This window comes from Typopeltis vanoorti, chromosome 19 (assembly GCF_054136105.1).
Source record: "Typopeltis vanoorti isolate ZY-2024b chromosome 19, IOZ_Tvanoo_1.0, whole genome shotgun sequence".
NCBI lineage: Eukaryota > Metazoa > Arthropoda > Arachnida > Uropygi > Thelyphonidae > Typopeltis > Typopeltis vanoorti.
The window spans coordinates 111,513,423-111,538,670 of record NC_143567.1 but is presented as its reverse complement, the minus strand read 5'-3'; the positions used below and the strand labels follow the sequence as shown (position 1 = coordinate 111,538,670).

Genomic DNA, 25,248 nt, shown 5'->3' with positions numbered 1-25,248 from the left:
ATTCCTGGAGGTAAAAAGAATAGAGCGATTGAGGTGGTGGATGTGGAGAGTAAGCAATCAAAGGAGTTGGTAGTGGTAATAGGAACAAATGACTTGACTGGGAACAAGGAGAATGTAAGACTGGATATAGGGAGGTTGTTTAGAAGGACAAAAGATAATAGAATGAGAGGAAAGACAGTCAGTGTGTTGCCCAGGTATGACAGTGATGAGATGACATGGAGAGCAAGAATTATAAATGATATGTTAGCAGAAATGTGTGAAGAGAAAGGAGTGCAGTTTGTTAATGTGCCGAATGAGTTTTGAAGGAAGAACTGAACTGTATAAGAGTGATGGACTACATTTGAATGGTTTTGGCATGAGTCATTTGGAAAGACTGCTGCTGGTAGAGACAGTAAGGAAGGAGAGATTGAAGTGGTGCTTGTGAATGAAGAAGTAGTAGCATGAATTAGAAAATGAGAGAACAAGTGCGCAAGACAAACAGGGAAATGGAAAGACTCAGGGTAAACAGAAGAATACAACATAAGAACGGCCGATGCTTCAAGAGGATGTGAATGTAGACAAAAAAGGGCAGGGGATGACTTGGGATGTAGGGAAAACAGTTAAATTTGAAGAAGGTTCTAGGATGATTACAGGGGTGGGGGAGGAGGCTTGAGGAAAGTAAGAAGTCACATCTAATAAGTATCAGAAACAAGGGAAATCAAATAGTTGCATTGATTGAATGATAATGGGGAAGATTTGAATGGATATATACAGCTGTTTGCAGATGATGCAAAGTTGGGATAAACCATATATGAGGTGTAGAGCACACGTTGTGGCTTTATGAAGACTTGAATAGACTGAGTGAATGGGAGTGTGGATGCCAGTTCAATGTTGCGATATGTAAGGTTTTAAAATTTGGAAAACAAAGATAAGATGTAAAATTTACTCTTGGTGAGGATATATTGTTAGAAATGGAGGAAATAAATTGTGAGGACAACACAATGAATTCTGGGAATCATCATTCCCAGAATTCGTTGTGTTGAATTTTATCTGTGATATCCTATCACATCCATTCAAAAGTTGATAGATCTGTATCATATCACCCCTCTTTCTCCTGTTAACCAGATTCTACAATCCACACTCTTGACTGCACTTTCTTGACTGCAAATAAATTTAACTTCAATGGATGTTCCCATGTTCTCTCCTCACCTTCCATATAACGAAAAATTTTATCTGATGATATCCTATCACATCCATTCAAAAGTTTATAGATCTGTATCATATCACTCCTCTTTCTCCTGTTAACCAGATTCTACAATCCACACTCACAATCTGTCCTCATAATCTAAATCTCTCAAACTTGATATAATATTTTAACTCTTCTTCCACCGTTTTCCACAACTTCTTCATCTTCTTTGAATCCAGGAGATCAAATCAGCACAAAATAATTCACTTGTGATCATATTTCTATAAGCGCCTCCATAGTGCAATTGGAAGCATGACAGTATGTTACACCCTGGTCATATTAAATTTAGCAGATTCACACCCACCATAGTTGTGCTTAAGGGTCAAAGCTGTATAACCGAGAGGAAACCTCCACATAGCCTTTAAAGGAATGCAGAGAACCAACCAGAGCTTCTGACCTGGTCGGTTCTTCTGTCCAATCCTCACCTTTTCATGGTGCACCCTGTTAGGTATCTACCTGGATACTGAACGAACGAGGATGGGCTGGGAATTTGGGATTTAGCTGAACAAATCGTATTCTTATTGGCTTAAAGAACAATATAAAATGATGGTACAACATTACAAAATTTCACCAGATGGGGTGTCACCTGGTAACTCCCCCCCCCCCATTGTTTTTGACAGGGAACCAAAGCAAACAGCAAAGTCTACTACTGGAACAAATCCTCCTAAAACCACCCCAACTCAACATCACCAGAGTTCAAGATTGGTATTCTCAACATTAGAAACTGAATGGCAAAGAAATAGAGCTAGCTGAAAAATTGGATAAGTACCAAAATGTTATATTCAGGCAATGACAATCAAGGAAAAGAAGGAGTAGCCATAATATTCAACACTACATACAAGGATAATTTTCTTGAATGGCATGCAATATCAAGTAGAGTGAAATGGGAAAATATCAGAATGGGGAACTGGACAATGAGACTTATTTGTGCCTATGGTACAACAAAAGATTCTACTAAGGTAGAAGTGGGGGAATTTTTTTGAGGCTTCAGAGAAAGCAATTGATACAATGAAAAAGGAAAAGTTCCTGGCAAATAAGTCAGCTTTTGCTCTTAGAGAATATACAGAGACAAATGTAAGAAAGCTAAACAATGTAAAACTAGCTAAACAAAAGTCATGGGAAGACTTTGGTAAGAACATAGAAAATAAATATCAAGAAGGTGGCAAGATATTCTGGAGATTATTGAAAAAGATCAGAAATGGAGGAAAGAGTGCTGCAAAAGGAATTAGAGATGATAAAGGTGACATAAAAACTGGAGAAAAAGATATCCTTGATTTATGGAGTAACTGGATCTTCAGCTTCAAAAAACCAGGATTTCTCTTTCGCTCAAGATGTTACTTCATCCCTGAACAGCTGTTAACATTATACAAATCACAAATCTGCCCACCTATTGAATACTGCTCCCAAATGGGGTGGGGGACCCTAAAAGCTCTCTCAAAATGCTTGATGTTAAATTGTGAATGAAGAATTTTATGATTTATTAATACTTCATTCATGATTTAACATATATTGTATTTTCTGAGCTCCTATGTAAATTGTAAATTAAACACTTACTGTTAAATTTTTATTGAAATAATAATTGTAATTTTTTTTAGTTATTTATTCAGTATAAATTCTTTATATAACTTGCAAATATATCCTAAATGAACTGTGATATATATTTTTTATTATTGTAAATGAAAGAGAATGTAAATTTAAGCAATTCTGCTAATGAGATTTGATTGGTCACTGTCAAGGAAACGGTGTTATTTTTAGGTAGCGCATGATTAGAGTGCGAGTACTGTATACAAAGGGGAGAAGTGAGTTGTTATGAGCTGAACTGGTCAGAACCGGATTTTGGCAGGAAAGAGGAGAACAGAGCTAATTCAAAAACGAAAGTAAGATATAGGGAGAAGCCCTAGAGACAGCATAGAGATAGGTAGCGAGTGGCAGAAGGGGAATTTATATATGCCGTAAATCGACTAGGAAAGGACCGGGAATTAATAGGCATTTTGAATTATTTCTATGGGAGTTCTGATACTACGATAAATTCCAAATGTTTAGTGGAAGAATAGTGCAGAACTGAAGTTGATACATAGAAGAAAATAAGGAATTAGTAGATAACTTAAACCAAGTGCATCAAGACTTATGTATTTCTGTGTCTATAATTCAGTTAATATAGTGGAAGATTTCTTTGAATTGTGTTGCCATAAAGTAAAAGTCAACTAGAATTTCAAATGTGCCTATGCGAATTCGATGTGTAGAAGCTGTGACCCGGTAAGAGTTGTCCTTTCTATAACCTGTGTGAAGCAATAACAGTTAACTTCGTCGGATATATTTTGATCTTAGCTGTGGTGTTATATAAATTAATGGTCAGATGTAAGATGTACTGAAGTACTTTCCCCTCGAAAAAATAAGTGCTATGCTGTTCTATGAAGTGTTAGCTAACTGAGAAAAAATATAGTGTAGCCTGTCATAAGATCAGTTATTGTAACATTTGGAAGTTTAAACCTTTAAGAACTATTTTCAATTGATTTCAATATTGCCTATGCGAATTCGATGTGTAGAAGCTGTGACCCGGTAAGAGTTGTCCTTTCTATAACCTGTGTGAAGCAATAACAGTTAACTTCGTCGGATATATTTTGATCTTAGCTGTGGTGTTATATAAATTAATGGTCAGATGTAAGATGTACTGAAGTACTTTCCCCTCGAAAAAATAAGTGCTATGCTGTTCTATGAAGTGTTAGCTAACTGAGAAAAAATATAGTGTAGCCTGTCATAAGATCAGTTATTGTAACATTTGGAAGTTTAAACCTTTAAGAACTATTTTCAATTGATTGACTGAGCATAAAGAACTGAAAAATGAATGTTTGATAGTTAATTCAGAATAATGTAATTATTCTGAATACTTTAAATTGAGCTAATATATTTATGATTTAATTCATCTAATTGGGTAGAGAAAACTATGTGAAAGAATTACTGATGCTTTAAGAATTAAGAAGTGTCAACATTAGCCATAATCCTCAAACCCAAATATCTGAATATGAATATTAGTAAAAATTCAGATATTAGAAAATACTAATATCTGAATATGAATTTTTGTAATTGTTCAATTTGATATCTGCAACCTTTTGCAGATAGTTATACTTGAATGTAAAGGGTGTCCCAAAATTCACCAATTAAATTTAGCGCCATTGGTGCGGGTAAAGTGTTGCCAACGAGAAAAAAAAGACAGCGTGACAGCTGACAGCTCAGGGTTATTAAAAATGGAGCGCTACACGAAAGAACAATGCATTTTCATTGTTGAGCAATATTTTAAAAATAATGAAGGTTTGGCAGCTACAGTTCGCAATTTTCGTACAAAATATGGTCGGAATAGTGATTTAACTTCATCAATTGTGAAAAGATTAATTAAAAAATTCAAGGAAACTGGATCAATTAGTGATCTTATACACTCTGGCCGTCCTTCAACAAGTCGTTCAACATAAAACATCGAAGCAGTTCGTGAGAGTGTTGCTGAGAGTCCAGGAACATCAATTCGGCACCGTGGTCTTGAATTGGGCATTTCGAGAAACTCTCTACAGCGTATTCTCATGAAAGATTTGCATCTTTATGCTTACAAAGTTCAACTGACTCAAGAACTGAAGCCTACTGATCACACAAAGCGAAGAGAGTTCGTTGAATGGATTATGGAACAACAACAAGTGGCTGCTTATTTTTCGAACAAAATCATCTTCAGCGATGAGGCTCATTTTCATCTTGATGGCTTCATTAATCGACAAAATTATCACATTTGGGGTTCAAAAAATCCACAAGTGATTGTTGAGAAACAAATGCATCCACAACGTCACTGTTTGGTGCGGATTTTGGGGTGGAGGCATCATCGGTTTATTCTTCTAAAATGTGGCTGGTAAGGCAATAACAGTTAATGGTGCTCGCTATCATGACATGATAATCCAGTTTTTTGTGCCTAAATTGCAAGATATGGATGTGGACGACTTGTGGTTTCAACAAGACAGTGCCACATGCCATACAGCCCGAGAAACAATTCAATTACTGCATGAGTCATTTCCTGGTCATGTAATTTCCCGTTTTGGTGATCTGAATTGGCCGCCCAGATCATGTGACTTAACGTCATTGGACTTTTTTCTTTGGGTTTTTTTTTTGAAGTCTAGGGTTTATGCCAACAAGCCCGCGAGCACCCACGCCTTGAAGGAGGAAATTGAGCACTGTACCAACGAAATTCAGCCACATTTATGCAAAACAGTCATGGAAATTTTTGACAAAAGAGTGCATATGTGCCAGCAAAGCCGTGGAGGCCATTTACCCGATATGCTATTCCATGCATAACCCTATACTGTATACTTTATGAACCAATAAGAAATTACAATTTTTAATTAAAAACCTGTGTTTTCTATCAAAATTACTTCTTGCGTAAATTTTGGAACACCCTGTATACGTTGTACTATTTCACATTAAATGTTTTCTTTTGTTGAGTTAAACTTGGTGTTTGCCTGATTTTCCTTCATTGTATCACTGATAAAATTAATCGGACCTTTGGGGAAGCCTAGAAAGCTATTAATAACCTCGGCCTGAAGAGAAAGTGATAATATAAGTATAGCTGATGACTGATTCCTGTATATTATTTAGACTAATCTGAATAAAGGGTGGCGCAGTATAATATAAATTTCTTTATATTCAGATGAGCATCAATCAACAACTAATGAATAAAAATGGAATTTAAAGAGGTAAAGATAAGATTAACAAACCAACAAAAATGGAACAGTCAGTTAGGTAGGACGTTCCAACATTGACTCAATACAGAGGAGAGCAATTAGACATTAATGACCCATCTCTTACCAACTCTCTCCCCCCACTTTCTCACAGAAGTTTGATTTCTGCAGTATCTATATTCTACAAATATTTCCATAGGAAATGCTCATCTGAAATAACATCAATAATTCCTCCACTCAGTACTAAGCTCGCTGGAACACATGCAGCTCCTGCTCAACATCCCTTCACAGTACACCTAGAAACAAACAGAACAAGTTTCTTTTCCTCCTCCTTCATCCCTGCAACTATTGCATTGTGGAACAGTCTCCCACCTGCTGTGTTTCCCAAGGAATACAATTTCCATTCCATTCGTGTTGTCTCCTATCTAGGAGGTTGACTACCATGATGTGACTCATGGTTAACTATGAGTGTAATGACATGTGATGATGACCCTATCTCTTCCACATATTATCGAAAGTATTCTTGACCGTAATCCATGTGTGTTCACAGGGCTGGTTTGCCTGTTCTGAGGGTCAAAAAAACCCGAGTTTCCAGGCAAAAAAACTCAATTTACAGTCATTTAAATCAAATGTAAACAAGTTCCTCCTTTCCCAACCTACTACCCATACATAGTACTATAGGTTGATCAACCAACCATGTGTGTATGGGCACAACATAAAAATTTTTTTTTAAAATTACCTCGAAAAATTGCTAAATGAAACATTCAGTGACAGCACAGTGGTAAAAAAAACACTGACCAGGCATTCAATCAGGATTACATATCCATATTTGAAGTAATAAAAGCCATCAAAAGCCTGAAATGTGAAAAGGCAGCTGGAGTAGATGATATTCAACTAGAAATGCTAAAGTATGGTGGTATAAAAGTCTTACAGTGGCTGCACTGCATAGTTTAGAAGGATTGGACAGAGGGACGAATTCCAGATGATTGGAGTAGAGCTCTCATAGTACTCATATATAGAAAGGGAAATAAAACTGAATGTGAGAATTACACAGGTATTTCTCTAATAAGTGTTCCTACTAAGATTTATGCGGTATACTTGAGAAACGGTTCAGCTGGATTGTGGAAGATAAATTTGGTGAAATAACAAGCTGGATTCAGGTCAAATAGAAGCTAACAGAATCAGATTTTAACTTTACAACAAACAGTTGAGAAATCATGGGAATATAACAAAGATCTGTATTTAAGTTTTGTAGATCTGGAAAAGGCATATATATGACAATATGCCAAGAGAGAGATGCTATTCAAAACGCATGGTTTTGAATAGCATCTCTAGTTGTATGGTGTCAATTTGAGTTGTAAGTCAGAGTTAGAATTGAAGTATAGGAAGACGGTTTAACAATGCTATCGGCCAAGACGTCTATAGACGTCAAGGTTATCATGGATGCAAAGCATATTAAAATTGTAATACAATTGATATTACATTGAAATATATGATGGATATGAAGAGTATGAGGATGCATATTTGATCCATAATGGGGTTAATGTTAAATCTGGTGTCAAACAAGGATGTACATTATCTATATGGATCACATTATCAAGAAAAGTGGTATTTAGCCTGATATCAAAATTGGAGATGTTAATCTTAGCTCTTTGCTTTATGTGGACGATGTTATACTTCTAAATAAATCTGCTAGAAGTCTGCAAGATTCCCTGACTAAATTGAATGGTATGAAGGTCAGCAATAACAAGACAAATACAATGAAAATAGGCAGAAGCATCGGAAATATCAATTGCGTTGTGAATGGAGAACTTATAAAACAAGTAAAACATTTCAGCTATTTATGCATGCTTTTTAATGAAGATGGTACATTAAATATGGAAATAGACAACAGAATCAACAAAGCTGGAATGGTAGGAAGTGAACTGAATAAATTTATATGGAATAAGAGAGAAATTATGACTATTAAATTATTTCAGGAAATTACAAAGTATACTAAAATATTAATTAAAAGAAAACTTTAATTAATACTTCCTATATTTCGGCAATGTCACATCGCCATCTTCATGGGAACATAAAAACTATGACACATGCATGCAGGCACTAACAATGAGCAAACGAGGCAGAAGAGAGAAACTAAGGTCGTTCCTAGAGTCCTAAAGGTGCACCCTATCTGGCTAAATTGGGTTGTCTTGATTGTTGGACTGATGTTCTGATGATGCAAGCTTCCCAAATTTGGGGCAGTCTCATGCACCCGAATTTGTTGAGGTTTGGAAAGTTTTCAGAGCTGAGGCCGATTCCATGAACAATCTTTCATATTTATACTTCCTGCGGTGTAGTAAAGTGACTTTCTTCCAGTGTATTCTGTGGCAGGTGTCCAGAGCATGTTCAGCAAGTCCAGAGTGGCTGTATTGGTGAAACTGGATGTAAACTTTGTGTTTGTACTCTATACCCTTTAGGACTCTAGGAACAATGTTAGTTTCTCTCTTCTTCTGAAGTCTAGGAAGAACGTTAGTTTCTCTCTCTTTCCTCATTTGCTCATTGTTAGTGCCTGTGTGCACATGTCATAGTTTTTATGTTCCCATGAAGATGATGTGACATTATTGAAATATAGGAAGTATTAATTAAAGTTTTCTTTTAATTAATACAAGACAGTGTTCAAACCACAATTTTAACTTATGGATCTGAGAGCTGGGTTAGAAATACAACCCTTGAGAAACGACTAAAGACTACAGATATGAGGTTCCTGAGAAAGATTAGGGGCACATGAAAAGATGGTATCAATCGCAATATCATATTAGGTGAGGATATTAATAAAAAACGTGCATTGTTCGCAACTAGAAACGTGTTAGCAGAGCTAATCTCAGGTAGTATGGTCACTTAAACAAATAGGAGAGGAAAGATTAGCAAAAGAAGTGTTTTCTGCCAGGTTGGCAGGGAAAAGACCCAGAGGAAGACCAAGATATAGGTGGATTGATAAGTAAAAAGTGCATTAGGAGATAGAAATAAAAGATCTGATAATGTTGGAGTCTGGACATATAATAGATTGATTGGGAGGAAAATTGTTGATAGGGAGTTAGTAATGATGTAAATTTTCATGTAATCAGGTTTCTATCCTGTACACGCCTTGAGGGTACATGTCAGAAATTTGATGATGATGACAATGCTTGTGTATTTTGGTCTACAGTTTACATCTGAGAGCTGCTCAACTTTTGGCTGCTCTGGCATAGTTCAGAAGGCCTGGACAGAGGGACAAATTCCAGATTATTAGAGTACAACTCTGTAGTACACATTTATAAACAGGGAAATAAAACTGAATGGGAGAATTACAGAAGTATTGTGTTTTCGTACTTTGTGTTTATTTTGTGTTTATGCAAGTATACTTGAGAAATAGTTGAGAAGGATTGTGGAGGGCAAGCTTGGTGAAAAACAAACTTAATTCAGGCCAAACAGAAGTTTTCAGGATCAGATTTTCACTTTCCGACAAGCAGTTGAGAAATCATGGAAATATAATAAAGATCTGTATTTAAGTTTTTAGACCTGAAAAAAAAAAAAGTCACCAGACAAGGTCCTAAGAGAAAAGCTATTTAAAAGACAGTTATATGGTGTAATGAGGCATTATATCAAACAATACTTGGTCTTAATTTGAGTTGTATGTCAGCAATTTGACTTCTAAGTCAACAGTTAGAATCGAAGTACAGGAAGATGGTTTCATGTTAAATGTCGTGTCAGACAAGGATGTACATTTTCCCCTCTGTTGTTCACTATCTATATGGATTACATTATGAAAGTATTAAACCTGATATCAAAATTAGAGATGTTAATATCAGCTCTTTACTTTATGCAGATGATGTTATACTTTTAAATAAATCCAGTACAAGTCTGCAAGATTCCCTGACTAAACTGAATAACTGTTGTAATAAACATCATCAAATTCCTGCCATGTACCTTCAAGGGGTGTACAGGATATGATAGTACTACATGAAAAATTTACATCATTACTAACTTTCTATCTACAATTTTCCTCCAAATCAGTCTGTTACTTGTCAAGACTCCAACATTAACAGATCTTAGTTGTAATAAACTTGGTATGAAAATCACTAATAGCAAGACAAAGACAATGAAAGTAGGCAGAAACATTGAAAATATCAATTGCATCATGAATGGAGAACCTATAGAACAAGTAAAACATTTCAGATACTTAGGCACAATTTTTAGTGATGATAGTAAATATGGAAAGAGATAACAGAATCCACAATTCTGGTATTAGAAGTCAACATAATAAATTTATATGGAATAAGATAATAATTAGTCAAAACACTAAATTAGCTATACAAGACTGTGTTCACACCAAAAACTTGACCAAAAACTAGAGTCCACAGATATGACAGCCCTGAGAAAGATTAGAGGCATGAATAGATGGCATCAATGGCAATATCATATTTAAAAATAAAAAAAAATGTCCAACATCATATTAAAAATAAAGATATTAGTAAAGAACTTGACATTGTTAACATCTGTGAATGTGTTAGCACAGCTAATCTCAGGTGGTATTGTCACTTAAACAGAATGGGAGAATAAAGATTAGCAAAACAAGAGGTTTTCTGCCAAGGTAGCAGGTAAAACATCCACAGGAAGACCAAGATATAGGTGGATTGATACAGTAAAAGTGCCTTAGAAGACAGAAAAAAGATCTTATCGTGTTGAGGTCTTGACAGATAACATTGATTTGGAGGAAAACTGTTGATAGGAAGTTAGTAATCATGTAAGTTTTTCATGTAGCAATAGCATAATATAGCATCAAGAGTTACAAAGATTATATCTGGATTATGGGATTTAGATTATCAAGACAGATTGTGAGTATGTGGATTGCAGACTCTGGTTAACAGGAGAAAGAGGAGTGATATGATAGAGGTATATAAACTTTTGAATGGGTGTTATAGGATATCAACTGATGAAATTTTTCATTATATGGAAGGTGGAGAGAGAACACAGGGGTATCCGTGGATGTTAAATTTATTTGCAGTCAAGAAAGGGGTAAGAGCTAGGTTTTTCTCCCAGAGAGCAGTGAGTGAGTGGAATAATTTGCCCTTAGGGATAGTGAGTGGATCTAGTGTAAATGAATTTAAGGGAAGGTATGATAGCTGAGTTTGGTAATTTACTGTCTCCCTCTATGAGTCCTTGACTACCTGGAGGTATCAGATAATAATAATATCCTGTAAACATCTTGAGGGTACATGTCAGTAATTTGATAATGACACCTACCATATACCAATTTTTGATATCTGTGTGTTCAACCACCCACTGATCCAAATCAAGAGTTTATATTCTAATCCCATATTTTCCAGTTCATACAACAGTCTTTTCTGTGGTATCCTATCAAATGCATTAGAAAAATCCAACATTATCATCGTGTATCCATTCCCTCTATCCCACTTGCCGTAACATTGTCATAAAATATGAGCAAATTGCTAAAACATGATCTTCCTTTAGTAAACCCATGTTGTTCTTTGCAGAGTACAGCTTGTTTGTCTACCCATTTCTGTATACAGGTGCTTACCAATTTCTCTAAAATCTTCACTATCACACCAGAGATACCGATAGGTCAGTAGTTAGTTTCTGCACAATGGAACTATCATATATTCTTTCGATTCCTGTGGTATCATTCCTGAGCTGAGATTCAAGTTATACAAACATTTGAAAGGCCTAGCCTGTTTTGCTGAACATTCCTTTAGCAAACAAGCTGATATTCCATTTGTCCTTATTGACAAATTCTTATCCAGATTATGCAACAGCTATTTGAGCTCATTTTCATGAACCTCTAATATTGAAAGTTTATTTTTCACTTGGTTAGACTATAATAAATTTAGTTTAATCCTTTATCCAAGTGTGAGCAAACAAAGTTTGCACCTGAAAGTATCTTCAGAACTGGGGTAAGGTGGTACAACACCGGGAAACTCGTTGCAAAGGTGGAGCAAGCTAACATCCCTCCTATCTCAGTATCTCGCATAATGCAAAACACATCTCCTTGAAGATATGTCTAATGTTATACATTAAGGGAAGGGCCACTACCCAGATCTTCCATAAAATCAAACTCGAAAAATTAATTAACTTAATTTATCATGAGAGATTTTACACATTTTTACCCTAACTGGACTTAAGATGTCTGATATCATTAGTAGTACCCCCCCCCCCCACACACACACACACTCATTACACTTGATCTCAGTTACCATATCTGATTCTGATAACCAGGTTTCACTAATGCCAAGAATCTTAGGCCACATCATATTCAATAAAGCAATGAATTCAACCCCTTTGTTTCTGATGCTCCTTAAGTACAGACATAACAAATTACCATCTAGCCGACTGGTTTTGTAGAACTTAATCTTTTTTCTTTTCAGACATACTCATAAGGTCCAGAGCACATATTATTATTATTATTATTTGTTACACCTCCAAGGAGCCCAAAGACTCATCGCAAGAGGACACCTACTGTACAGCTCTCCGTTTCCACCATTGCACCGAACCTCTACATCAATGCCATCTACTGCCCACATCTACCACAGCTACCATTTGTTACTCACTCACATTTCTTTCTCGCTTCTTCAACAGATCTTTCATATCCTCTCTCATACTATATTTGTCACTACTTAAATTATTATTTTCCAGAACTAATATCTCTTACTTTTTTTTTCTGTTTTTCAATTACATTTGTCATATCTTTAATTTTTGCCCACAGAAAACTAGAAGTAGTAACTTCCTCAGCAAGCACAAAATTTATGATTGAATCACCATACCATATTATCTCTTTTTTCTTAGATTTTAATTGACTTATCTTGTTATTATTAATATTATGACTATCAAGTTCAGTATTTTCCTACCACTTCTCTTTCAGATCTTTTTTCTTATCCTGTAAGTTTTGTTAAACATTATTCCATTTTTTTTTTTAAATTCTGTGGTTGATTTTCTGATAATTTCTTTTAATCGGAATATTTCCAACATCAGATTATCCTCGGATAAATGATCATCATCACTGCAACAACGTACAGTGATGATGATCACTGTTGTGATTTCAGTGCCAATCTTAAGAGTAGTAAAAACAAATACTATTTCTATAATTATGTCATTAAATGCTATCAAACAATAAATGCATGAAAAACTACAATAATATACTAAAAACATACCAGTAAATCTAAGTAAATACTCAATAAATCAATAAAAATTACCAATCTTTCAGGAGCATACCAATAGAGATTTGTATTGGTAAGCTCAATACAAATTGAGCCAATACAGAATACAATTTGATCAGTTAACCACAAATTGCCAGTCCATCCTTCTTTATTCAGTATCCAGGTAGATACTAATGGGTACACCAGGAGAAGGTTGGACATTAGATGTCAGAAGCCTGGTGCCATTCTCCACATTCTTTAAAAAGGTACATGGAGATCTCCTTTCAGTTATCTACCTTGGACTTTTGAGCAACTATACACATTTTTTGACTTGTAATGTAAAATTGTCCTAAGTATTTTTAGCATTTTTTAATATTACACTTGTAAAAACAAACCAAAAGTAAATTGCATTTACTCACAGAGGGTTTGACTTGCTCCACTGGGCATGGAAGTCCATAGGAATCCAAGAATATCCTAGTATTAACTGTCCTTAACTCATTGCCCAAGCGTCTCATTATGCTAACACTTTTATCAAATTTTTTCTATAAAAATAACATTAAAGTGAGTTAAGTTATAATAATAGGCAGGATAAAGGGCTATTCATAAACTAAGTACCATTACAATTAACATGTGATGGAAACCAGTATTAAATTATTCATTTTATTGCTTAATTGTTTTAAAAACATTTTTGAGATAATTTTATTATGGCCATCATAAGCATGATATGAAGGGGGAGGGGGAGGAGGTCTGGAAAGCTTTGATAAACACCTAGAACAAAAATGATATTAAATAAACTGCTCTTCTTCATCATCATCATCATCATCAAATTCCTGCCATGTACCCTCAAGGGGTGTACAGGATATGACAGTACTACATGAAAAAATTACATCATTACTAACTTCCTATCTACAATTTTCCTCCAAATCAGTCTGTTACTTGTCAAGACTCCAACATTATCAGATCTTATATTTCTATCATCTAAGGCACTTTGTACCGTATCAATCCACCTATATCTTGGTCTTCCTCTGGGTCGTTTTCCTGCCAACCTGGCAGAGAACACTTGTTTTGCTAATCTTTCCTCTCCCATTCTATTTAAGTGACCATACCATCTGAGATTAGCTCTGCTAACGCATTCCTGGATGCTGACAATGTCAAGTTCTTTTCTAATATCCTCATTTTTAATATGATATTGCCATTGATGCCATTTGTTCACGCCTCTAATCTTTCTCAGGACTCTCATATCTGCGGTCTCTAGTCTTTGGTCAAGTGTTTTACTTCTGACCCAGCTCTCAGATCCATAAGTTAAAATTGGTTTGAACACAGTCTTGTATACAGCTAATTTAGTGTTCTGACTAATTTCTTTCTTATTCCATATGAATTTATTCAATTGACTTCCCACGATACCAGCTTTGCTGATTCTGTTGTCTATTTCTTTATTTAGTTTACCATCTTCAGTAAAAATTGTGCCTAAGTAGCTGAAATGGTTTACTTGTTCCACAGGTTCTCCATTCACAACACAGTTGACATTTTCAATGATTCTGCCTATTTTCATTGTCTTTGTCTTTTTATTGCTGACCTTCATACCATATCTATTACAACAGCAATTGAATTTAGTCAGAGAATCTTGCAGACTTGTAGCGGATTTATTTAGAAGTATAACATCATCCGCATAAAGCAAAGAGCTGACATTAACATCTCCAATTTTGATATCAGGTTTAATACAACATTCCTTCATAATGTGATCCATATAGATAATGAATAACAGAGGGGATAATGTACATCCTTGTCTCACACCAGATTTAACATTAAACCATCTTCCTGTACTTCCTTCAATTCTAACTGCTGACTCACAACTCAAATAAAGACTAAGTATTGTTTGATATAATGCCCCATTGACACCATATAACTGCAGCGTATTGAATAGCTTCTCTCTTGGCTCCTTGTCATATGCCTTTTCCAAATCGACAAAACTTAAATACAGATCTTTGTTATATTCCCATGCTTTCTCGACTATTTGTCGTAAAGTGAAGATCTGATCCTGACAGCCTCTATTTGCCCTGAATCCAGCTTGTTCTTCACCAAGCTTTTCTTCCACAATTCTTCTCAACCGTTTCTCAAGTATACTTGCATAGATCTTACCAGGAACACCAAGTAGGGAAATACCTCTGTAATTCTCACATTCAGTTTTATTTCCCTTTTTATATATGGGTACTATGAGAGCTCTACTCCAATCATTGGGAATTCGTCCCTCTGTCCAGGCTTTCTGAACTATGCAGTGCAGCCACTGTAAGACTCTTATACCACCATACTTTAGCATTTCTGGTCGAATATCATCTACTCCTGCTGCCTTTCCACATTTCAAGCCTTTGATGGCTTTTTCTACTTCAAGTATGGATATGTATTCCTGACTGCATGCCTGGTCAGTGTTTTTTATCACTGTGCTGTCATCACTGCTTGTTTCATTTAGCAGTTTTTCAAAGTAATTACTCCATACTTCAAGGATATCTTTTTCTCCTGTTTTCATTTCACCTTTATCATCTCTAATTCCTTTTACAGCACTCTTTCCTCCATTCCTAAGCTTCTTCAACAACCTCCAGAATATTTTGCCACCTTCTTGATATTTATTTTCTATATGCTTGCCAAAGTCCTCCCATGACTTTTGTTTACTAGTTTTACACACTGTTTAGCTTTCTTACATTTGTCTCTGTATTCTGTAAGAGTAAAAGCTGACTTATTTGCCAGGAACTTTTGATATGCTTTCTTCTTTTCCTTCACTGCCTCTTTAACTTCCTGTGTCCACCAGGGAGTTCTGATTTTTTTATCCTTGCACACAACCTCACCACATGCCTCTCTGGCAGAATCAATCAATGTTTCCTTTAGAGTTTGCCACTGACTCTCCAAGGTTTGATTCCTGTTCTCAAACTCTTTCATTTTCTTTTCAATAATATTTCTGTATTTTAGTCTACAGTTCATATCTGAGAGCTGCTCAACTTTTATTCGCTTTAAAACTTTCTTACATGTTATTCTTTTCAATATGAAATTCAATTTTATCCTGCTCAAGACTAAATAGTGATCACTTCCAATTTCAAATCCTCTGTACACTCTGGTGTCCTGCACCAGGGAGAAAACATCACTATCAACAATAACATAGTCAATGAGACTTTTCTTATTCCTAGCCTCTTCTCTCCATGTGAATTTGTGCACATTTTTATGTTGGAACATGGTGTTCTTTTCTCCAAATTTTCCCAAAATATTTTTGTATGTCTCACAATCATTTCCTACTCTACTATTTAGATCCCCAACAAGGACCAACTTTTCCTTTTTCATTGTGTCAGTTGCTTTTTCTAAAGCTTCAAAAAATTCCTCCACTTCTACCTTAGTAGAACCTTCTGTGGGACCATAGGCACAAATAAGTCTCATTGTCCAGTTCCCCATTCTCATATTTGCCCACATTACTCTACTTGAGACTGACTGCCATTCAAGAAGATTAGCCTCGTATTTTGTGTTGAATACTATGGCTACTCCTTCTTTTCCTTGATTGTCATTGCCTGAATATAACATTTTGTATTTATTGCTCAGAAAGATCTCACCAGTTTTGGTCTTTTTTGTTTCAGTCACCCCTATTATGTCAATCTGGTACTTATCTAATTCCTCAGCTAGCTCCATTTCTTTGCCATTCAGGCTTCTTACGTTGATAGTACCGATCTTTAACTCTGGTGATGTTGAGTTGGGGTTTGTTTTCAGATTTGTTCCAGTAGCTGACTTTTCGCTGTTCGCCCTGGTTCCCTGGCGAAAACTGCTCTTCTTTGGTGCATCAATCCAAAGATTGGTTAGTTAGCTGCACATCATAACATCTTGTCTTCTGACATCCTTTTCCTCCTTTTTATTGGGAAAATAATATTTGACAAATTAAACATTATTCTTGTGCAAACGTGTATATATTTCTATTCCTTCTACAGTCTCCACCATTATTTCTGTAATCAGCCCCCCCCATGCCCTCAGATGGTGTCCAATTAGATTTTTTCTTCTCTTATTGATGTGGTTCATTAGTGACTGCTCTTCATGGACTATATTTAGAACGTCATTACTTTTTCTTTCTATCCAACAACTTTTGCCTCCAACTTTTGATGCTTGTTTTGTTACGGTCCGGGCCTCACAACCATATAATGCAATACTCCACATGTATGCTTTCACTAGCCTTTTTTTGAGCTGGATGCTAAATCCTTTACTGATAAACATGTTTCTTCTGTTAGAGAATGCTTGTTTGGCCAAGATTATTCATACTTTAATATCTGATTGGTTTCTTCCATCTTCTGTGATAAGATTTCCAAGATATTTAAAAGAGGATACCTGTTGTATTAGGTTATTATTTATTTCCAGGTTTATTTTCACTGGATTTGCTTTACTTGTAATTAATAGCTTTGTTTTCTTATAATTAATTTTTAGGCTGTACTGTGTGAAAATTTCTTCCATCTTTGTCAGGGTGGATTTCAGTTTGTGTTTATTATAAGCTATAACTGCTATATCATCTGCAAACCATAGCCAGTTAATATCCATTTTAATTCCTATTTCTATTAGTTCTTTCAATTTATTTATTGCATCTTCAATGTAGAAATTAAACAGTATGGGTGAAAGAGGTGAAAGGAAAGATATAGCACATTAGTAGTATGTGCAAGCTAAAGAGGCTTTTATCATTTTTTTATAATATTCAATTTATATATATATATATATATATATATATATATATAAATGAATTTAGAAAAATGAATATATATATATATATATATATATATATATATATATATATATGTATGTATGTATGTTTATTGTATAAGTAAACATTTCTGAAATGACTAATGTGATAAATTGAATATTCATCATTCCAACTAACCAACCAACAGGCTTTGGGTTTGAATCTCACCATGGACATAGATGTTTCTTGTTCTCTTTAGGTAAGAGATGAATTTTAACTTTACTGGCCAAACATGGAATCAGACATTCCATGTTAGAGTAGGATTTCTGAATTATATAAAAATAAATAAGAATGTAAAGATATACATAAACATTTAATAAATGCAGAAAAAATCCTTATCACACCCACAGTACTAAGGTATTACAGATTTACAACCACTTGTGGGTACAAATCATATAGAAACAATGACAATGTAAATCCATTAATTTACCAGGACACATGACAAGCCTCTGCAAATTCACCTGAATTTGGAGAGACCTGAGTGTTAGAGAGAATCTTCTCTTCTTAAATAACAACTCCATACAAATTTCCTTCACTCTGTAGATCTAAATACTTGATTATGATCATATTACAGAAACAATCAATATGAAACAAAATCATCAGCTGAATTGATAATACTGGTTAGAAAATTAAATGCAAGAATTGAAAGCAACATAATACTCATTATGTTGCTTCCAACATAATCAAATCTCATTATAGTGAATTTTCTAATATAGTAGTACCATCTATGGCAGTGTTTCTCAACCTGTGGTCCATAACGATGGGACAAGTGGTCCTCAGGGAGTCTTAAATTAATTAAATATATATTTTTAATTACCCAAGCAAAACAAATTAAAATTGAATAAGTAAAAATTATTGAAATCAAATGGAGACAAAAAAAAACAACAAATAACATCAGAATGTTCAAAGGCAGAAGCAATAAGACTATATTGTTGTTCATGCATTATTGAAAATTATGGAGACAACTACCGTGTTTGAATAAAAACTTTAGTTTAATATAACTAAAATCTACATTTGACGTTTCGATCTTTATGTCAAGGTCATCTTCTGGAGCATACAACTATACACAGGTAACAAGCTATACTACAATCAAACTGCTTTGTTAAAGGCACTGACCAACCGCTACAACAATTGTTGGCCTGACCTCTGGTGAGAAAAAAATAAATAAATAAATAAAATAAATATAAAAATTATACATCAACACTAGAGTCCTATTATTAGTGTTGTCTACTATATACATATATTAACATCATTCCAGCCAGTTGGTATGGAATGGTTTCTAATACTAGTTAAGGATTGGCTATAGTCCTGACTTATGCTGGATCTTTCATATTAGGTAGGCTGAATGTGTGCCATCCAGATCCTTGGAATTTTCATGCCATCTTTGTTGTTGATATTTGGGTGGTTTATCAGAATTTCGCAGGATTCCTTAAATTTCCTTTCGTACTTTGTGCGGTGTAAGGAGCAGGTGCTTTTCCAGTTGATTCAACACCTTACACCAAATCAACTGGAAAAGCACCTGCTCCTTACACCACACAAAAACCTGGTACGAAAGGAAATTTAAGGAATCCTGCGAAATCCTGATAAACCACCCAAATATCAACAACAAAGATGGCATGAAAATTCCACGGATCTGGATGGCACACATTCAGCTTACCTAATATGAAAGATCCAGCATAAGTCAGGACTATAGCCAATCCTTAACTAGTATTAGAAACCATTCCATACCAACTGGCTGGAATGATGTTAATATATATATATATATATATATATATAGTAGACAACACTAATAATAAGACTCTAGCGTTGATGTATAATTTTTTATTTTTATTTTATTTTTTATTTTATTTATTTATTTTTATTTTTTTTATTTCTTTTTTTTCTCACCAGAGGTCAGGCCAACAATTGTTGTAGCGGTTGGTCAGTGTCTTTAACAAACCAGTTTGATTGTAGTATAGCTTGTTACCTGTGTATAGTTGTATGCTCCAGAAGATGACCTTGACATAAAGATCGAAACGTCGAATGTAGATTTCAGTTATATTAAACTAAAGTTTTTATTCAAACATGGTAGTTGTCTCCATAATTTTCAATAATGCATTCGGATCATCGTGTAAGCCTAAAAGAAAGGATATATTGTTGTTCACTTCACCCCTCCATTATTCGTCATTCTGCTGCTCAATGACGAATAATAAAAGAGGGATGAAGTGAACAACAATATAGTTTTATTGTTTCCTCCTTCCCTTGCTGTTTTGTCAGATTTGAAGTGAACATGTGTTATCCACATTTCAACCAATTGCTTGTAGTTTATTGATTTTTATTATTGAAGGTTTCCCTCCTTCAACCAAGGCTCAGCATATCTTCAGAAGTGTTAAGTGATAATTAGAGAAAGTGTGTCATGAGTTAACCCTAGTTCGGAAACGTTTTTTAATAATGGAAAAATGGCTTAGATCTAGGACTTAGAAAAGGAACACCAAATGAAACAGGTAATGCTAACCCTAATTGTGATGCATGTGTTGTAATGGCAAGTAAATCTATACTATTAAAGTAGAAGAAACAAGCAGTTCAAAGAAAAAATGGAGTAGGAAATATCATCATGCATATCAAGGATTTAGGCCTAGCATGGCCTATTCTGGCCTTAGAAGTCATCGTTGAATCGTTTAAGAAGACGTCCTGGTTTTCTTTTTCCTAATGGCTTGAATTTTAAGGTTTGTTTTGGTAATCTTTCTGTTTTCGTTCTATGAATGTGTTCCAACCATTTATCTTTATATTTTTTAATTTTTTCTATTACTGGTTCTTGGTTTAATGCTTTCATAATTTCTTCATTTCCTTTGTGATCAAATAAGGTATACTTTGCAGTTTTTCTCATAAACTTCATTTCTGCTGTTGTTAATCTTTGTCTGTCTTTTTGTTTTATTGTCCAGATTTCGCTTCCATACATTAAGATTGGTAGGTCTAATGTATTGTATACTTTTAGTCTGGTTTATTTTTGAACTAGGTTTGGTTTAAATATAGAGTTAATTACACCTGTTATTTTTAAATATTTTGCAATTTTTACGTTTATATCTTTTCATTTTCATATGTGATCATACATCCTAGGTAGTTAACTGAATTCACCTGTTCTAAGATCTTGTTATCTATTACTATTTTAGTTCTTGCTGGATTTGTCCTTTAAAGGCCAATAGTTTTTGATTTTTCTGTTGATATTATCATACCATTATCTTTGGATATCTCATTTAGATCTAAAATAGCTTTCTATAAGTTATCTTCAGAATTTGTAATTATTATTTGGTCATCAGCAAAGAGGAGAGTGTTTAAGTTTACTGTAGGAGAAAGTTTAATTCCTTGATGTAAATTTTTATTCCATTTTATTATTATTTCACTTAAGTAGATATTAAAAAGAGTTGCTGAGTGGGGACATCCCTGTCGGACCCCTAGTTTTATCTCTCTTGTATATGACAGCTCATGATTTAATCTTATTTGTATTTGATTATTTTCATATATACTTGTGATAGCTTTTAGGATATTATTTGGTATTTGTCTTTCTTTTAATATGTTAAATAATATGTTTCTTTTAACTTTGTCAAATGCTTTTTCAAAATCAATAAATGCAATATGTGTTTCTAAACTGTATACTCTTCTTTTCTCTATTATTAATTTTATACAAAAGGCCGGGGCTATACATGATCGTCCTTTTCTAAATATATTCTATACTTCTAAAATAAAGTTTTCGGAATATTTCATTAGTTTGCTATTTAACATTCTGCTACATATTTTGTAACAGGAATTTAGTATACTGATACCTCTATAGTTTTTAGGGTCATCTCTATTACCTTTTTTAAAGATAGGAATCACAATTGCTTTTTTTCCATTCTATTGGGGGGAGGGGATACCAGTTGAATAAATTTTATTTAAAAATAATAAGAGTCTTTCTTTGAATCTTGTTCCTGCGTATTTATATAGTTCTGAACCTAGCTTATCTTCTCCAAGTGATTTTCCGTTTCTTGTTTCTTTCAGGCTGATTTCTAATTCTTCTTTAGTTATTTCCTTTTCATTTTCGTTAATTGTTTACCAGTTGTCTTTTTTAAAATATTTGTCTTTCCACAATTCTGTGTAGTAATTTAGAAATGCTTCTAATTTCAATTCGGTGTTTAATTTTATGTTTTCTTTGGTATCTGCATTTAAGTGTTTCAAAATCTTATATATATTGGGTCTTATTATATATAAATCATGTTCTAAATTAGAAACAAATTTGTTCCATGATTCTCTATGTCTTTTTCTGACTTCTCTTTTAGCTATGGCTCTTATTCTTTTATGTTCTATTTCATCTTCTAATCTTTTACTGCTTAACCATTTGTGATAGGCTTCTTTTTTCTTTTTGATTATTTCTTTGATTGTATCATCCCAAATCTACAATTTTTTTCTTTTATTGAATTTTTTGATCTTTCCTAAGCTTTCATTTGCTGCTGCATTTGGTATCATTTTTATATTAAGCCATCTATTTCTATTTCTTCATTTTGTTTTATTCATCATCATCATCAAATTCCTGCCATGTACCATCAAGGGGTGCACAGGATATGACAGTACTACATGAAAAAATTACATCATTACTAACTTCCTATCTACAATTTTCCTCCAAATCAGTCTGTTACTTGTCAAGACTCCAACATTATCAGATCTTATATTTCTATCGTCTAAGGCACTTTGTACTGTATCAATCCACCTATATCTTGGTCTTCCTCTGGGTCGTTTTACTGCCAACCTGGCAGAGAACACTTGTTTTGCTAATCTTTCCTCTCCCATTCTATTTAAGTGACCATACCACCTGAGATTACCTCTGCTAACGCATTCCTGGATGCTGGCAATGTCAAGTTCTTTCTTAATATCCTCATTTTTAATATGATATTGCCATTGATGACATCTGTTCATGCCTCTAATCTTTCTCAGGACTCTCATATCTGCGGTCTCTAGTCTTTGGTCAAGTGTTTTACTTCTGACCCAGCTCTCAGATCCATAAGTTAAAACTGGTTTGAACACTGTCTTGTATACAGCTAATTTAGTGTTCCGACTAATTTCTCTCTTATTCCATATGAATTTATTCAATTGACTTCCCACCATACCAGCTTTGCTGATTCTGTTGTCTATTTCTATATTTAATTTACCATCTTCAGTAAAAATCGTGCCTAAGTAGCTGAAATGTTTTACTTGTTCCACAGGTTCTCCATTCACAACACAGTTCACATTTTCAATGATTCTACCTATTTTCATTGTCTTTCCCTTTTTATTGCTGACCCTCATACCATATCTATTACAACAGCTATTCAATTTAGTCAGAGAATCTTGCAGACTCGTAGCGGATTTATTTAGAAGTATAACATCATCCGCATAAAGCAAAGAGCTGACATTAACATCTCCAATTTTGATATCATGTTTAATACCACTTTCCTTCATAATGTGATCCATATAGATAATGAATAACAGAGGGGATAATGTACATCCTTGTCTCACACCAGATTTAACATTAAACCATCTTCCTGTACTTCCTTCAATTCTAACTGCTGACTCACAACTCAAATAAAGACTAAGTATTGCTTGATATAATGCCCCATTGACACCATATAACTGCAGCATATTGAATAGCTTCTCTCTTGGCACCTTGTCATATGCCTTTTCCAAATCGACAAAACTTAAATACAGATCTTTGTTATATTCCCATGCTTTCTTGACTATTTCTCGTAAAGTGAAGATCTGATCCTGACAGCCTCTATTTGGCCTGAATCCAGCTTGTTCTTCACCAAGCTTTTCTTCCACAATTCTTCTCAATCGTTTCTCAAGTATACTTGCATAGATCTTGCCAGGAACACTCAGTAGAGAAATACCTCTGTAATTCTCACATTCAGTTTTATTTCCCTTTTTATATATGGGTACTATGAGAGCTCTACTCCAATCATCGGGAATTCGTCCCTCTGCAGGCATTCTGAACTATGAAGTGCAGCCACTGTAAGACTCTTATATAGTTCACCCACCATTTCTAGATCCCTTCTTGGCTTGATGCCAAGAATAGTCGATTCATGCTGAAGGGAAGAAAGAAATAAAGGATGTACGAATTGCTCGCTAACATGCGAAATCACGTGCTTTCTTGTCTGTCGCTGTACTAGTACTAGCTTGATTTTTGTTGTTCTCTTTTTGCATTATTTTTTTTATTATTAATTTGTATGATGGATCCAGTACAGTCAACAAGTTCTATTGTTACACGTTTCAGTAGTTCTTGCAAAAGAATATTGAATAATGTGCTGGCATTCTGCAAAAAAGGATCGTCAGAAGGCCGTCTTCTTCTTCCCCTTTCTCAAGTCATAAAACGTGCAAGCGCAATTGCGGGCGTATCGGGGTCGACTGTTAAAAAAATTCATAGGGAATCAAAAGGTGAAGGTAAGCCAAAATTTAAATCTCCTAAAAAAAAAGTGCCAGAGAAAGAAAACCATCGAAACCGTAGCTTTGAATGATTTTGATGTAGACGTTATAAGAAGAACTATTCACGAATTTTAGGTGGTCGAGAAAACAGTGCCAACTGTTCTGAAATTGATTTCTGTGCTTAAAGAAAAAATTAAATTTCCTTGGAAAAGAGAAACTTTAAGGAAAATACTTCATGAAATCGGATTTTGTTTCAAAAAGTCCCAGAATAAAAGGAAACTTATCATCATGGAGCGAAGTGACATTGTTTTATGTAGAACGCAGTATTTGCACGCATTAACACTCTACGTACATTTTTCCAACTGTTATACAAGCAAAACAGTTACACTTTAAAAACAGCAATGTTCGTAAAAGAAAAGCTAAATTTTCCGACCTGTAATAATAAACAAATTCAGTTTGTTTATTATTACATCCCAGAAGACTGACTGATTACCCTATTATCGGAATGGATTCTCCTTTTTCTGACATGCGCAGAAGTGTCGAGGGACCTCAAATCGGTGGGCAAACTATACCACCATACTTCAGCATTTCTGGTCGAATATCATCTACTCCTGCTGCCTTTCCACATTTCAAGCCTTTGATGGCTTTTTCTACTTCAAGTATGGATATGTAATCCTGACTGCATGCCTGGTCAGTGTTTTTTATCACTGTGCTGTCATCACTGCTTGTTTCATTTAGCAGTTTTTCAAAGTAATTACTTCATACTTCAAGGATTTCTTTTTCTCCTGTTTTCATGTCATCTTTATCATCTCTAACTCCTTTTACAGCACTCTTTCCTCCATTCCTAAGCTTCTTCAACAACCTCCAGAATATTTTGCCACCTTCTTGATATTTATTTTCTATATTCTTGCCAAAGTCCTCCCATGACTTTTGTTTTGCTAGTTTTACACACTGTTTAGCTTTCTAACATTTGTCTCT

The 25,248-nt window shown here is 34.5% G+C and overlaps 1 protein-coding gene across 1 annotated transcript in view; it reads right to left on the bottom strand.

The window, feature by feature from the left end:
• LOC150096445 (tRNA (uracil-5-)-methyltransferase homolog B-like) overlaps window positions 1–25,248 on the bottom strand; it is a 261,744-nt gene that overhangs the window by 196,445 nt on the left and 40,051 nt on the right. Inside the window, exon 4 of the mRNA XM_090409068.1 lies at window positions 13,529–13,651. Coding sequence (XP_090265194.1) covers window positions 13,529–13,651 — 123 coding nt within the window. The remainder of the gene's footprint in view (window positions 1–13,528; window positions 13,652–25,248) is intronic.